Source organism: Ascidiella aspersa, chromosome 5 (genome assembly GCF_963924565.1).
Source record: "Ascidiella aspersa chromosome 5, kaAscAspe10.2, whole genome shotgun sequence".
NCBI lineage: Eukaryota > Metazoa > Chordata > Ascidiacea > Phlebobranchia > Ascidiidae > Ascidiella > Ascidiella aspersa.
In genome coordinates this window covers 25,287,583-25,304,286 of record NC_139451.1, presented here as the reverse complement: position 1 = coordinate 25,304,286, position 16,704 = coordinate 25,287,583, and the positions used below count along the sequence as shown (strand labels likewise).

At 35.4% G+C, this 16,704-nt stretch overlaps 1 protein-coding gene and 1 pseudogene across 1 annotated transcript; one reads left to right on the top strand and one right to left on the bottom strand.

The window, feature by feature from the left end:
- Positions 1 to 1,866: 1,866 nt before the first annotated feature.
- LOC146145595 (uncharacterized) lies at positions 1,867 to 15,077 on the bottom strand. Its single transcript, XM_083389415.1, has 14 exons — positions 14,937 to 15,077; positions 14,371 to 14,425; positions 13,251 to 13,425; positions 12,718 to 12,849; positions 11,994 to 12,146; positions 11,523 to 11,615; positions 10,210 to 10,487; positions 9,766 to 9,947; positions 8,920 to 9,016; positions 8,423 to 8,518; positions 7,892 to 8,100; positions 5,462 to 5,850; positions 4,503 to 4,607; positions 1,867 to 3,807 (listed from the first exon to the last, which is right to left on the bottom strand). The coding sequence occupies exons 1-14, from the start codon at positions 15,028 to 15,030 to the stop codon at positions 3,511 to 3,513; spliced, it is 2,355 nt and encodes a 784-aa protein (XP_083245541.1). The 5' UTR covers positions 15,031 to 15,077; the 3' UTR covers positions 1,867 to 3,510.
- Positions 4,875 to 5,025, top strand: LOC146145596 (small ribosomal subunit protein eS27-like pseudogene; annotated as a pseudogene).
- Positions 15,078 to 16,704: the final 1,627 nt, after the last annotated feature.

Here is a 16,704-nt window from a genome sequence, read left to right as displayed (position 1 = left end):
TGCTTTAAAATACTGTTTTTGAAGTTTTTCTTTAACAAACGACGCCAACAAAGTGACCTGCCAACATAAGTTAAGGGACTCGTCTACATTAATTTACTAAATTTTTACTTGAAATTGACTAAAAGTATTTTCGTTTTGAGCAAACCTGATAAAAATCAACGAGGGCGCTAAAGAGTTTTTTCAATAAATTTCCTGGGCGTTTACTTCTAGGCCTATACTAATGAAGAAATTTACTAATAAATTTACTGAATTCTACTAATAAATTTTTCACAACTGCTAGCAACCCTTCTAAAGTAAATTCTGAAACACAAAAAATAGCACTTAGTGAAGGGTTGTTTTTGTGGTGTACTTCTAGTACCGGTAGGCCTACAGCTTTTTTATTCATCATTTTACGTGTTTTGTTTTTGTTAATCGTTTTAATTTGTCCTTCAAGGGTATTAAGAGGAATGATTTATAGATGGTAGACACAATTTTTGGGTTGGACAGAATCACATATTTTAGACAAAAAATATGTCAGAAAATTAATAAAGAGTGTTTTGTACGGTAAGAAAATTTACACTTTTCCAAAAAAATACAAGTGTATCCCGGGTATCATGTGGGTTGGTTAGCAGTGCTGTAAACAAGTTCTTTTTAAATAACTTAAGTCTCAGTTAAGTCATTTGTGAAATGCCTTCATTCCAAGTCAAGTCTTTTAAAAAAATAACAAGCCAAGTCCCAGTCCAAGTCATCAGCTACCAAAGTGAAGTCATAATTAGAGCCAGGGCTGCGGAGTCTGACTCGGGTAAGCCTACGTAAAACTACCCGAGTACATGTGCAGTACCAAATTTCGGCAAACTGTATTGTGTATTAAGTTTTAACAAATGGCGGAATATTTGCCAACCATGTTTTGTGGGTGGATGACACCCCTATGAGTGGATTGCTTACTCTCCACGTTATTTTAGTTATAGTCTACGTAAATAGGTGAAATACAGGCTGTAGTAGAGTATTTGATAGACTCAGGACCCGACAAAATCGCACATTTGGCTGGAGTCGGATTCGGTTTTATTATTTGGCCGAAGTCGGACAAAAATTGAGAAAAGTATATTTATAGTAAAATGTTAAATATATACACTTCATTTCAAGCCAAGTCATTTGACTCAATGACTTAAGTCCAAGTTAAGGATTTTTTTCAAAAGAGTAATGTCATTCATTGACTTGAGTCAATACAACACTTTTGATTAATAAGTTGTCAGATGAAACTTTATTCACAGCCAACATCACGTGAAATTAAGAAAAGAAACACATTTAAAAATAACAATAATAATAAGTATTTGTAGCTTAACTACATTTAAGTGGGCCGTTGTAAATCACTACTCTTTAAAACATATTAAAACCTAGCCCTAAAAACAGAAAATTAATTAAACAAAATGAATAATAAACTGATTTTAAAATGAAAACAGAAATTACTTTGGAAAATAGTAGGGATTTCCAAACAAACGTTTAGAAAACGAATAGAGAAAAATGCAACAGAAACACTACAAAGTTGTAAAAAAATCCGAAAAATTTTTTGCAGTTCATTAAATCAGAAGAGCGCAATACAATCAAAAAGTCGAGTTTATATGCTGCGACAAACTTTCCGCACACAGTACATGTACAACAAAAGCTACGACGCCATCTTGTTAGAGCAAAGTTTCGTAATTGCTGTGTTTTACTCAAAACAATTTAGATTTTTATTGATTAAACTCAAACGTACATGTTGAAAAAATGTTTAGTAAACCTGAACGCTATAGCAACTTGTAGTAGATTGTTGTATTCAATATTGAAGATAAGGCGCTGAAAGAAATCTGTTTCAAAAAAGTCACAGCAGAGCATGAAATATTTAATTAAGTAAACCAGCCAAAGGTGGCAAACAGTGTTGTGGTTCGCTTTTTTACTTTGGGTGTACACATTAACGCAGAATAAAGCTCAGAAAGTGTTTGGTGACATGATTACATTTTTTGTTGTTTCAAAAGTTCCAAATTTGATATCCCTATACATTATTAGTCAGACAAGAAGCGACCAAACTTTTTGACAACTATACAACGTGGACTTAAAAACTGCAGTATTACTAGCACTGTACGTAAAACCCCGATAAAATAAATTTAACTTCAAATCACCAGCAGAGAAATTTCGAGCACATATAGTTTTGTTTCGATATCGGAAAACAAATTAATAGTTTGCTGCATATCACGTAAACAACAACAACAACAACAACAACAAATCACATATCGATGGGATATTGTAAAGTTGACTCATATTTAATTACCATCACATGCCTTAATTTGACCTTATTCACTTAACAAACGGCTTGGATCAAATAACGCGTTTCGAAACAAAAAATAGGTATCAGAAAGCACTAGGGCAGTGGTTCCCAAGCTGTGTGGGTCGGCAAACCATTGTGCCTCGAGAGATTCTAAAGTAGGAGAGAGATTCGCTTTTTCTAATTTAAGAAAATAACAATAAAACTCAAAGTCGAAAACCCCTAATTAAGACTGAATTGTTGCTGCTTATCTGTTCAAAAGTTCGCTCGAGAATATCAGTGCTTGATGACGTAAGTTTGTAAAGTCATCTTAGCAATTTTCATGAGCCTAATAGCAAATAAAATATTGAGTTCGCCCCTTGTGGTGGTTTCACCTTTAACGTGGTGGGCCTATAATAGCTCTTGAGTTTTTTGAGCTGCGACACAAAAGTTTGCCGACCACTGACATATTGTATTTCCGTGTGATAAGGGTAAGTTATATTTTAATTTGATTGGTAAATATCAGGTGGAGACAACTCAGGTTTGATTGCGGTCGACTGAAATGTTTTTAAGAGACTCCTGATCGACTGGTTTGGCAAAAAAGTCATAACCAAGCTTTTATTTGTAACGCTAAAGAATGCTTTATTATGCTTGTGCAGACAACAATTGGTCAATGTTCCGCTTGTGTGCGACAGCTACTAATGACGTAGCACATATTCGACGCGCTCGACCAGGTGAAATGTGGCGATCAACCGGTCGATCGCGATCGACGTGTTGGCTACCTATCGTTAACGATGTATTGCAACATCAGGATTTTTTTCTAACCTTTTTTAATGGACCGCGATCCGAAAAGTTTGAGAACCACCGCTCTAGAGACTCGGCAGCAACGACTAAACGCCTTGGCCAGTGCGCGTTCTGCTCTATAGGAACACTTGGACAACTAGATTTAGTTTAGGTCTTTAAAATTAGATGATAATTAAAATTAGAGCATTCCAGTTTTTCCAAATAGATTAGAATTAGATCATTTTTGTTTTCCTAAATTAGATTACAATTAAAAGTCGCGAATTCTGTAATAAGGGTAAGTTAGATTTTAATTCTATTGTCACATAACGATGTATTATAAAACCAAGCGACGCGATTTTTTGTAATGTTATTTCAATGGGCCGCAAACCGCAGAAAAATTGAGAACCACTGCTCTAGATAGAGAGACTCGGCAGCAACGCCTAATCACTTCAGCCGGTGCGCGCGCTGCTCTAGGGCTCGTAGAATGTGGGAACGACAATACCATCGTCTTCGTCTTCACTGAAATGTCCGTTGATGTGGCGCTGCATGCTATTGTGTGTCGCGTCGCTGCCGAACAGTTCGCCGCAAACGGGACAGTCGCGAATGTCTAGGTGCTCGTTCGACATGAAGGCGCGGTCGTCGGTGGGCACTCGCGGCTCCCCGATGACCTCGATTGACCCCATAGAGCGTCGCAAGTGACGGTCGCGGTCCCGTTGCTGCTGCTGTTGTTGCTGAGCTGCTGCTGCGGCGGGAGAGTTGGAGTCGGACTGCAGAGAAGAAAAAGGCGTTTTTTTTCGCGATGCTTTACACAATTTTTGTTTTCTGTAGGTGTAAACCAAGAATATAACAGGATAGATGCTGTCCCAAAAGTGCCTGAGCCGTGATAAAAAAAGGACTTTTTGTAGTTTCGAACATTTTTGTTCTACAGTTAAACAAAACAAAACAATGAAATCGGACTGTAGTGAAGAAGTAAAGCGTTTTTTCGCGTGGTTTAAACATTTTTTTGTTTGGGAACTAAACTAATATGAAAGCAGAAGGGATTCTGCGCCAAACGCAGCCCCATTCAACCCTGAGGTCCCGGAGCCCTGACAAACAAAGAGCTTTGAGGATTTTTGTAGCTCGAACATTTTTTGTTCTGTAGCTTAAACCACACAAAACTTTGTTTGCGGATCGAACACGTTTTTTCCGCAGTCCGAAAAACATTTCTTTGCATTTAAAACTTACTAAGAAAAACAACGTTGATTTTAAACGTTAAATTTAAAACGCGTAAATAGAACCCGACTCCCAAAGAGCACTATATTCTAACATAGTGGTACACTGCCTAGGCTACAACACCTACAACTAGGCCAATATAAAATTAAAAGATGAAACCAGAATTTTTTTAATTTGACATTCGTATACTGGCAATAACTTTAGTTTTTTTAAGAGCACCAACGAAATTCAAGTATATTTCTCCACTCACCAACGACGACCTTTCACCCATCCGAGCCCTGGTTGTGGGTCGGTTCGAGGGGTGTGCGGGGGGTAGTGTAACGTCACGTGGGGGGAGCTTAGTCGGCCATCGAACCTGCGGAACCGTAAATTAATTAAAAGTAGGGATGTTTTGGAATACCAGAATTGTACAAACAATAAGCTTAAATTGACTTGACCAAGACTGAGCTTGGTGGCAAAAGCTTATAAGGACGTCATCTTCGAAAATTTTATGCGTTACGGTAAGTAAATTATTCTTCATTTAACCCTGTCGTTGGCCAAAGATTTACTTCACCCTTCAGCAGATGAAGAACCCAGAAGGCACAAAAAGAAGCGCTTGGTTCAATCACCAAACTCATATTTTATGGACGTTAAATGTCCAGGTTGTTACAAAATCACAACAGTGTTTAGTCACGCGCAAACTGTGGTATTGTGTGTCGGATGTTCAACTGTTTTATGTCAATAAAATATGTATAGGCAATTAATTCATTTTTAACCTAGATGAGACATGGTAATGTTTTCAAAACATAATGAAAGTGCAAGAAAAACTCAAAAATGGCAAATGGCAAACTTACGACTGAAGTATATATACAGTTTCTTATTGTTTCGTCATAAAACTATCTGTTTGTTTTTTGTTCTTAACTACAACTACAAATAACGTTTTTATTAAAATATTACTTGTAAAATTTGACTACTACTAATTATTTGGTACTAAATCAACGGCTATAAAGCTTCTTATTTTAAAGAGGTCGTTCTTTTTTCGTAATGACACAACAACATATGCTATATTTTTCTTAAAAGAGACTTAAAGCGGTTAAAGGGGTCCACCTGCTGAAAAAAGGTTGAGAACCACTGCTTTAAAGAGAGGTTTGGAAATCCGATCGCCGAATGTACTACGCTTAAAATATTTTCTGTGCACATTTAACACGTAAAACTTAATAAACAACCTACCGACTGCACTTCGAACTCCTTTCCCTCGGCGTCGCGACTTTCTTCTGTTACGTCATAATTAGACGACGTAGGCTGACCGGAAATGAGTTCAAAAGAGGGGGTGACCCGGGAAGAGGGCCCGGGCGAGTTTCCGGGGGGCCACGCGGCCGTTTTGGTTCCACTGGGCCGTTTGCCGGCCGACGGCCAGATGGCGGCCATTCCCGGTTGTGAGTTTTCCCCACCTGAGGGAGGGTATCGCACTACTACGCCATCTTCTGGCGAAATCAGGTGCGGGTTTTTGGCGACGGCCGCGCCCAGGATTGTTACGTCACTGTTGGAGTCGGAGTTGGAGGGGGCGCGTCGGTGGGAAGAAGCGGGAACCACCGAGGGGAGGGAATTCGAATCCAGTTCTGATTTAAAGAAAGTTAAGTGTTAAGAAAGAAATCTTTTAAATGCGTGGACCGCAAGTGCTTCAATTTGTATTTTAACCGCAAGGGAAAAAAACAAAAGTCGAAATTTGTTACAAACCCAGTAACACCACAGAGGATTGGGATTTGAATCCAAGTGATTTAAACAGTTCGTGTTGAGAAATAAATCTCTTAACGGCGGAACGGGAAGAACTTCAATTCGTATTTTAACCGCTAAGTAGTAATAGCAAGTCGAAATATGTTTCAAACCCAGAGAGAACACAGAGGAATTTAGGTCTGATTTAAAGAAAGATCGTGTTAAAAAAGAAAACTCTTAAACACACAAGAGCTCGTATTTTAACCAATGGCAAAGGGAAATCTTTTATAAATCCTGTAACAGCACAAAGGATGAGGATTCAATTCAGGTCGAAATCAAAACATTTTTTCTTTTTAATTCGTTATTTTGTCGTCCTAGTCATTTGTCTGCATGTTAAGTCATTTAAAAGGAAGACGGCAGATAATTCAAAGTCGGAATCCGAGGCTAAAATCAAGCACCTCGCTCTCTCTTGCAAGAACAGTGCCCCCATTGCAGTCGTCAACACGATATTAATTTCGATGGGGGCACTGTTCTTGCAAGAGAGAGCGACTACCGAAAACGTCTGTTTCGCGAATCCTGGCAGATACACCGAACGCCGGATACGATGAACATCAAAACGGACGTTTTGTTTCCAGCGCCGTACCGACAGGTGCTAAAAGATAACCACTAAATTGCGCGTTGTCTTATCGCTTTGTATTTTGAACGTTGTTTCATCGCTTTGTAGTTTGAACGTGTCTCGCACATTTTTATCTCCTTTTTTCTTATTGTGATTTTACTCTGTGTCTTGTTGGCTTTGTGTGTGTCCTTGACGAAGGCTTGCCGGATAGTAAGCCGAAACGTTGGTAGAAAATAATATATATTGCCAGAGGAACCTGTTTTCAATAAGGAGTTTCTATGTACATTTTTTGACATTTTAATTATTGAAATGACTTCAAAGTGATTTGCCACCAATATTGATTTCAACAACAGAAGGAAATTCGAATTATGTTAAGAAAAGTCATAAACGCGCGGTTTGTTTGAGTTTGTTACGTCATTTTAGCGTCAATAAAATCGTCAATATGACTGATTCGAGATCATATGTCTAGAAATATTAATTGTTACGCTATTTATACGAGCGTGGGAATTTGAGGAGAGTGGGAATTTGAATACGATTCAAGCAAGATCATGGTAGGAAAACATTTGAAGTAAAATCCAGTAATTAAAAATTATCAAGGTGTCTCTTCTAAGTGTAGGTTTTAAGTCAGTTTTAAAACAGAGAAAAAACATCAGACAAAGCGTTATCGAACTTAAGCAAACGAAGTGAACCCAAACCTAAACTTCAGCACTGTAAACAAGTCGGTTTGCAATGACGTATGCCAAGTAGGGAATCAAGTCAAGTATTATACCACTTGGAAAAAGTGAGTGCGCTTGACCTTAACGAAAACGCCATCAAGCCATTAACATAGTTGTCATTAGTTTAGAAAGGTTGTTCCTGTTATTTTAACGTACAGATTCAAACCACACCTTAAACAAAAATCAAGTTACTTTCAACAAAGTACAGCCGTTTGTTGAATACTTCTACAATCAAAAGTATATTGACTTTTAAGTAAAATTGACCATGACTAAACTCAAAACTTTAAAATTGAATACTTAAATCGGAATACAGTGTTGACTCTACAACAAAGAAAATCTATTGGTCTAACTTAATTTAAATAGGACAAAATTACAGTTCATTTAGGCTAAATCAGACAAAAGTTGTCCATGAAAGCAATATCACTTTAAAATTTAGTTGATGTCCGATTTACCTGAATTTGGAAAGTAACGTTTTCCATTCTGGTTAAGTCCGAATACAGTGTTGACTATATAGATAAGACAACCTATTGGTCCAATTTAGCTTAAATCACAGTTCATTACGCTCATTTCAACTAAAAAGTTGTCTGTAATAGCAATTTTGTTTTCTTTACCAACCTGGCGAGGTTGTGTAGTAAGATGTGGTAGGGTCGACCTCATCAGTGGTGTTCACGTGTTGCAGCAAGTCGTTGTCGTTGACCTTGGCAAGCCGAAGGTTATTGAAAGCGTTGTTCAAAGCGGCGGGATCGTGCGGTATGTCAATCCGGTGCGCAGACGTCTCGCCGCCTCTCTCGCCGCTGCTGGGGCCTTGGATGGCGTGGATGTGCCTGCGGTACAGGATAATTTGCCAGGGAAATAGTAGCGATATGTAAGTAAACCAATAAATATATTGTCTTCAAAAAATCATAATAAATTTACATTCGTTAATAAAGCATCACTCATCAGTGAACTTTCTACGTTTGTTACACAATTTAGAAAAAAAATTATATATATTTAAACAAAAACAAACCAGTATATTCACAATGGCACCATAGCAATTTTTTAGAAAAAAACAAAATTGGTCATTCTTTTTAATGTTATGTATAACAGTGTAAAACGAGCGACAGCACATTCAAGTTTTCAGTAAAGAACTTTAAATTAAAAGTTTACCTCGATACAGCGAGATTGGATGACCTTGAAAGCGTTATGTCGCCAGAAGATGACCTTGAAACGTAACTTGATTCGCCCAACGCATCCATAATTTGTCTAAAGTAACATTGCTTCTTAATCAAATTTTAAACGCAGAAAATTACAACTTAAATTAAACCGAAAGGTATTACTGTACACAATTATGATGATAATCTTTAATCCTATCTAGTTTTAGCTAATAGATTCATATAAAAGTTATTTTATTGCATGAAAATATTAGGTTATTTACCAAAGTTACGCTTAACGAATATGGAATTCGGGCATATATTTGATTGGTGGCATCAGGCCATGCCACATAGAAGTTGACAGTAGATACTCTAGCAAAGCTAGCAATTTAGGTCAGACACTACTAAAATATCACAAAAAAAAAAAAAAAAAAGATCAAGGTGATTACCATTTTTACATATTCAGTGCAACACATGTAGGTTATGGGGAACCTTGTTAAAGCACACATTTACCTAGGATCAATACTTGGATCAGCGGAACCCGTTCCCATTGGTTCGTTCTCCGTGCACTGGACCGGAACGATTTGCGAGCTGGGAATGTGGTTGGTGGCTGAAAAATATGTAGCAAACATAAAGGGTGAGCCTTTTTATGCTTTAACAAACAGAACACAGCTTGGGCCGTGGTTCTATTTTTGCAGACAGTGGGCGAGAAATGCCTGACAATTGTAGCCTCACACTAGATAATGGGTCATTCACCTTTTATTAATGCGCAACCCTGAAACATTTTTTGGTTCGCATGGATCAGGGTCAACAACTCTACATGAACTCTTTAGAGCTGGCATCATAATTTGATGTCGTAAAACAATTAGACCTTAAAACCCGCTATTTTCATACCAAGAAATGAGGAATTAAATAAAGTCTAAATACATTTAGTGCTAAATCGTTTTTTATTGAAGCTTTTTTCTTTAGAAAGAGTTACATCACTTTATAAATAATGCACTAATCTTTCAATTAGGTCTTCACGGACCCTCTAAAATTAAACTACGCACCCCAAGGGGTCCATGTACCCAGTTTAAGAACCCCTGCTTTAGAGGTCTAAATTTACCTGCAATGTTTACATCTTTACGCGATTTATGCTTGCAAAAAAATACAAAACCAAAAAATGTTAAATCACCTAAATAACAATTCTAAAATTATTCCTTCCGGCAATATTTTTTTATTTATTATATTTTTTACAATTTTAGAAATACAGTGCCAGGCAGCAACAGTATATTCACTATAAATACCAAAACTAAAAGAAAATAAACAAAAGTATAAATTCGCCTTAAAAGTACATTGCGCACGTATACACGAGCTTACATATAGCTTCGTAGTCAAAGGATTGAAGTGAGGTTGTAATGGACTCCATTATTCGGGGGTCTTCAGTGATTCGAGTCAGCATTAAGGATTGCATGGAAGCTTGTTTCTTCAACGTGTTTATTTCCTCCGTTAAGGATTGCAGCTCTGAAACCAGTTCGGCAGCGTCGATATCACTGCAGGCACTGAAACACAATTTTTTTTATAATTAACTGTATTTATATTTATTTTATATTACTTGAATTACAGGACTAATGAATGTAATCATTTACTTAGTGAAAGTGTTTCTTACATTATCGTTTATTTGGGGTAACGTATTTACTTTGTTAATTGTTTTATATGTCAGTAATCTTTATACGGGTGTTGGGCTCGCCAAGAAAAAAGCCTTAACACACTAAATAAAATTAACATGGCAATTACAACACCGCTTGGGCCTTAGCGCATCACCTGCTATTTTCGCTTTCTCTCTCCAGCTCATCTATCTTGCGTTGATGTAGCTGCGAAATGCTCATTGGAAGTCCGGTAGAGTTGTGGAAACTGCGCATCTCCTGCTGATGCAGCTTCAGCTCTTCTGCGATCCTCGCTCTCTCCTCCTGTTCCCGAATCACCTTTCCCTCCAGAACGGATAACTGCTTCTTGAAGGTGGCCTCCTGCTGATCCAACAGGTCCTGGGCGAACTTCTTCTGCTTTTCTTGGTTGTTGATCAACTCTTGGACTCTGCGATTCTAAAAACGCAGTTACTCCTGTTAAAAATCAAACTTAAAAAAGGTCTTTATTTTTTTCTAGCAATCACTAATAACTTGAATTTGGAATGTAAATGATAATAAAAACATGTTTTACGCCTCTGAGTTTGTTTTATCACTTCTTTGTGGCGAGTCTGTAATCGCATGTTATCGCTGTTTTGTATGTGATGCAACTTATCGTTCTATAACAAATGTGTCTTGCTTGATATATAATATTATCCTGGTGAAGGCGTATTTTATAGAACGTTAAAACGTCGATTGATTGTAATAAAACTGCTGGATGAACAACACTCGGTTTTAAGTCATTGAGTCAAATGACTTGGGTTGATGTTAAGTGTTTTTATTTAAGATTTTGTTATAAAATTGAGTAATTAATGTTTATCTTAATTGTTACACGTAAAACGACCACATGGTTACATGTTGTTTTCTTATTTTTAGTTGACTTATCGTTTCAAATCGGACGAGTTTACCAATTTTAAAGATTTATCGTATTATTTTAATAAGAGTGATTTAACTTGGAGATGACTTGCTGTAATAATGACTTGACTGAGACGTAACTTGGACAACTAATGACCTGTACTTGACTTTCAAAATGACTTGTCTACAACACTGTAAAATAAACTATAACTTACTATGCTAAGGAGAGCAGAAAAAAGGTTTACTGTGTGGACACAAATGTGGGAAATTTCAGGGCCGCTACAATGCTTTTCTTATATTGATGATGTTTAAAACAAATAAAAATGTTTGCATTACCTAGAAATGTTGCTTAATGTTTCAATCCTTACACTATCAGAAGATAACATGTTAAAAATTTCTTTATAGAATTTTTTGGAAAATAATATTGATAATTTGTCTAATAAATACTGATAACACAAAATAAACTACTCTTTCATTTTGATATTAATAACACTAATAATGTTTTAGGTTTGCATAACATGGAAGTCTTTGTCATGTTTCTCTTCAGCAAATTATTCTAACAACCTAGGGACCAAATTTTCCAAACTACAAGCAATGTACCTTTTCCTGGACTTGACTTTGCAAATCTGCAATTTCACTTTGCATCTTGTGGTGGTGTTCTTCTGCAGATCGCAACACTTTCTCTTGATATTCCTGTAAAAATCACACTAATTGCTGCAGTTTTTTGAACGATTATTATGTAAACAGAAACTTTATTTTTAAAGGGTAAAGGTGTATATATTCTACACATGACGTGGCCATAGCATTGATGTATATCTAAAATTAGGCGTGTATAGCCAACAGTGAGCCTCGTTTATTAACATACTGGGTGACCAGGTTGGCAAATAAGTGGGTTTGTCATGCCATGTAGGCGGAATCCTACTTGTTGTACAGTTCTTTAAAGTATGACTATACCAAGCTTATATGTGACAATTATAAAATGCCGGCATCCCAAACAAGTTATCATTCGTATTAGATTGTGGCTAAAATACTTGCAAAAGTTTGATGTAGATTATGGTGAAAACTACAAACCTTTTCCTTTTCTAGTTCCTCTCTAGCCATTTCTTCTTTGTGTTTCAGATCGTTAATGGTCAATTCCGATTGCTGAAGTCGTTTTTTCAAGTCGTCGTGCATCGACTGAGCTCGAATCACGTCACCACGCAACGATTGGTCCCTGGCAGCATCCTAAGTAGGCGGTTGAATATAATAATTAATGACAGTCACACTTTTTATTCCTTAACCATAACTTACATAATTTTTTAAACACAAAACCATTATCGCTATATTAAAATGAAAACACAGATTATTTGGTTTACTGAGTAAAACGGAGCAATAATTCTGCAGGCATATTCAGTACAAAAATGTTTTCAATCAGGAAAAATAAAAAAAATTGTTAACTTAGGATATGGGTATGACAGTCTGAACAGAACACTACATTAAATAAGACCCACATACCAATTCTAGATGCTTTTAACATGACACTTGCGATATGATAAACAGTGTATCCTATTTTTATGCTAGTCATGTTTCACTTATTAGAGCGAGTAAGAACAAAGAAAAAAGGTCTACAATAAGGGGTGGCGGGCTTGCTGGTTAGCCACAACAAAACTATAAATATCTCATCAACACATGTCAGTTGTTCTCCACTGTGTTTTTTAATAAATAGATACATTCAGTTTATTTGAATTATTAAATTACACGATTATGTCCATTCAACCATAGGTTGGCCAGCACCTTTTCTCAGGAAAGTATTTACCTCAGATTTTGCAAGCTTCATTTCTGTGGCACGAAGTTCATCTCGAAGTTTCTGACACTCCTTTGTCTTGTCTGTGTAGGCCTCCCACGCTTTGGTGATATTGTTCTCATGTGAATTCATCACAGAGGCAGACTGAAAAATTACACAGGTAAAAAAGTAGAACATTCTTAAGAAATTGTATACCATCTGAACTTAGTTGTTGTAACAAAACCTTAAGCCAAATCTGCGGCATCTTACATTTAGCAATGAAGTTTATCATTTCAAGTGCCTGTCTAAAAGATAGTAATTCACATGCTTGCCAACTTGCAAAAGTACAATACATTTTGAGTTTAAGAAAATACTCTTTTGGTTTAAACTTTTAAAGGGTCATTAAACATCTAGAACATTAAAGTATTTATTAGAAAAAAAAACATTGAGATGCCCTGTCATAAAGTATTTAAGAATTGTTGCAAAATGACCCAATTTGAATTATTTTGAGAATTTGGGGTAAGTTTGTGGGATATATATAGTTCAGGGTCTTAGTCAAAGCTTACCAGAAGGCCGTTTTCTCCGCGCTTGGACGAAGCAGACACTCGTTTCTGCAAGCTTCGGTTTGTCAGTTCAAGATTCTTGAACTTTATCTTGAGGTGCTCGTAAGCAGTGGCGAGTGCATGGTGCGACATGTACAAGTGCTCATTCTCAGATGTAGCACTGGTATCAACGGAGGAACTATATATTTAACAGAATTTAAAACTTAGATTTGCATTAAGGGACATCAATAGCTTCTCCGAATAAAAAATAGGACATTTTGAAACCCCTTGAAACTATTTAATACATATATATAATTAGAAACCTCTTTTAATAGAATAAGGTAAGGATTGTACAGGTAAGAACCTCAATATTGTTATTTTAAAACTAGCAATGATTAAAAATAATGAGAACAAAAACACCCCAAAAACAATATGTGTCCCGAAACAATGTAGCTTTGGATTTATGAAAGCTACAAAAGTTTTTTACAGTTTTTGTAACTTTAATATGAGGGTAAAATTCTCACATTTATAATATTGCTCTTTGTTTTGTATAAATTTTTAATTAAAGCTTTTAAACAAACTGAATTACCAAGTGAAACACTTCTAAGGTAAAAACTGAACTGTCAAACATTGTGAAAAGACAACGGAACTCTGAAACATTGTCATACAGCTTATACATAATCTCATATAAAACTCTTTTCACTATTTACAGTTTTGTACAAAAAAGTTAAAATTTACCTAAATAAAGGCATAAAACTTAAATTTATAATCAAATTGTTGGGCAATTACCATCAAACATGTGACAAATTTGACTAGGCATCTTACAGGGTTACAACACTCATCTGTAACATAAAAGAATGACATGGCCAGTCTGCCAAAATGCCCTCAGGGTAATCAGTTAATATGGAGCGGTTGCTATGGTTGAATTTGTTATTGTTGAAAGTTTATGTTGCTATTTTAGTATGATAGATAAAGAACGTAGTAAGCAATATTTTTATCCATTTTAAAATCAAATTATGAATCTTGGGTAGGTAACTACTGGCAATAGTGTTAGAACCCTTTAACCAAAAAGTACCTTACAAGGAAATTATTTTACGCAGCTTTACAGATGAAGTTATTTCATGGTGACTAAACTTACACTTACCCTATAAATCCAGGAACTTGAGATAGAAGTTGACTTGAAAGGTAAGAATTAGCATCTAAATTGAACAAAAATTAAGTTGGTATAACTACATATATAAATATTTAAAAAACAGCAGCATATAAAGAAAATGGAAAACCGCATTAAATGGAACAATATTTATTAAATTGTATATATAAACAGATTTTAAATAAGTGATACTTAAGCACCAGTCAAGTCCTATAGTTTTGTGATCAGGAAAACACACAAAAGTAGTCATTCGAAGAACAGAAAAAAACATGAACACTGAACAATTGATTAAGACTACAAGTTTGCATGACTCAGTAATAGTTTTGCGATATATGTATGGAAAATGCCATTGTTATTCTTTTTATTAATTGCATGAGCAGAGTTTACATAAAGCTATATGATTGCATCAAGTTAAGCAACTTTCTCACGGATTTCGGGTGTTCATCTGGAAAAATTAGTTTATAAGAGTGCTTATCACAACTTTGTATAATACCATACTCCTTTATGTATGTTATTAATGACCAGCCTAACATCAGTAATACAAAAACACAATTTTTTACCTGGAGTACGACTTATAATACTGTATTCTGATTCAGTGTTAAAACTCTGTGGACTTTCCACACCTGTCCCATTTTCTCTTGCTATATCTTCCATTTGTGAGTTGTGGATAACATGCTATATGCATATATTAACTCAGTTACAGGTTACATAACGCTGTAAAGAAAGAACTGTCTATTTATGTTCGTTGTAACAAATATAACTGCCATTTAACTAAAGAACTTCCAAAACAATTAAAAAAATGAAAAACAGTTTTGTATTTTACTAAAAAAGGTAAAAATAATTTGTAAATAAAGAAACAGTCCTTATACGAAATAAGTTAAAATGATAAGCTTGTTTATATTATTTTTTTAATGACTGCTGGGAACTCAAATTTACAACTTACATTGTAACATACAACATGATTTTAAATAAAAGAAATTGCTCTACAATCTCAGGGTTGCCACACAATTTTATACAAAAAATTCAACGACATTCAAAGAACATTTGTAGGATTTTAAAGACCTAAAATTGGAACGCTTTTAAAGATTCAATTACTTTGTGGCAACCTGAATCTACAACAAGTAATCTCACTTTGCTTTATTAAATGACTATTCAAATTACCAAAGACAAGATCTAAAACGACCTTAATTTCTAGTTCATATAACTAAAAAGCACTCGGCCAAAAATGTTTTACTCACAATTGAGTAACATTAGATTCCTTTTGGCATTTTGTTTAATTTCCATAAAATTTCTTTCTAGTTTTGCTACTGTATTTATAGTTACCAACAAACACATTAGTTCGAACAGAAAAGAGCGAATGAGCGGTGCGGTCTCACTATGTACTTATTAAATTATGAAAATCACCATCACTAACTAAAATTAACAGCCTTTTTTTCCGGCAGCAGTTTTAAAAAGTAATATCAAGTCGTACTGCGATGTTTGTATTAAACAAAAGTGAAGAAAACACAAACAAGACTTTCAAAACTTACAAACGTAAAATTAGTCCTTAAAGAGTAACAACACAATATTCTACCCAACAAGGATGCACAACATTTTCATTGCACCAATGTTTTATTGGGTAATACTAATTTACGGAATGATGAATGGTCGGAATGGTCAGAACGCTCACTAATTTAAGTGTTACCCCGTTAAAACAATTATTAAACCAACGCACAATATGTGGGTTAGGGTGGGGGTTAGCGTTTGGGTGAAGGTGGGTCAAGTGTTATTATATTCATTAATAAAACTGTGAGCGTTCCGACCATTCATCATTCCGTAAATTAGTGTTACCCTGTTTTATCTTGAAAAATGAAAAGTAACGGAAATAGGCCAAATAAGTTACACAGGTGCAACTTTGGAAATGAAGAAGTAAAATCGGGGATTTCCGACAGATGACGTTATGATATTATTAAACAAAAAGCATAGAAATCAAAAACCCTTTTTTTCGCAAGAGTTTAAAACCAGACGAAATTTCCACCACGACGGAAATAACGCAGAAAAATCCCCTGAATTGAGTTTTTTTCCGTTTTAGAATAACTTTATGTAAATCTGATAAATGAAATGTTAACATAAAATTACATCTGTAAACAACTGAAAAATCAACAAAAAAGGATACGCTGTGTTCTAAATATATAATCTCTAATATTTTAAAACTGTTTCCGCAATTGCTTATTTTAAGGGAACTACTAAAATTAAAATAAAATTGAGTTAAATTTGTTTTTTGAAATTATTGCAAATATGCTAAGTTTTGGAGGATATTTATACTGAAAATCCACTTAATACTGCGAG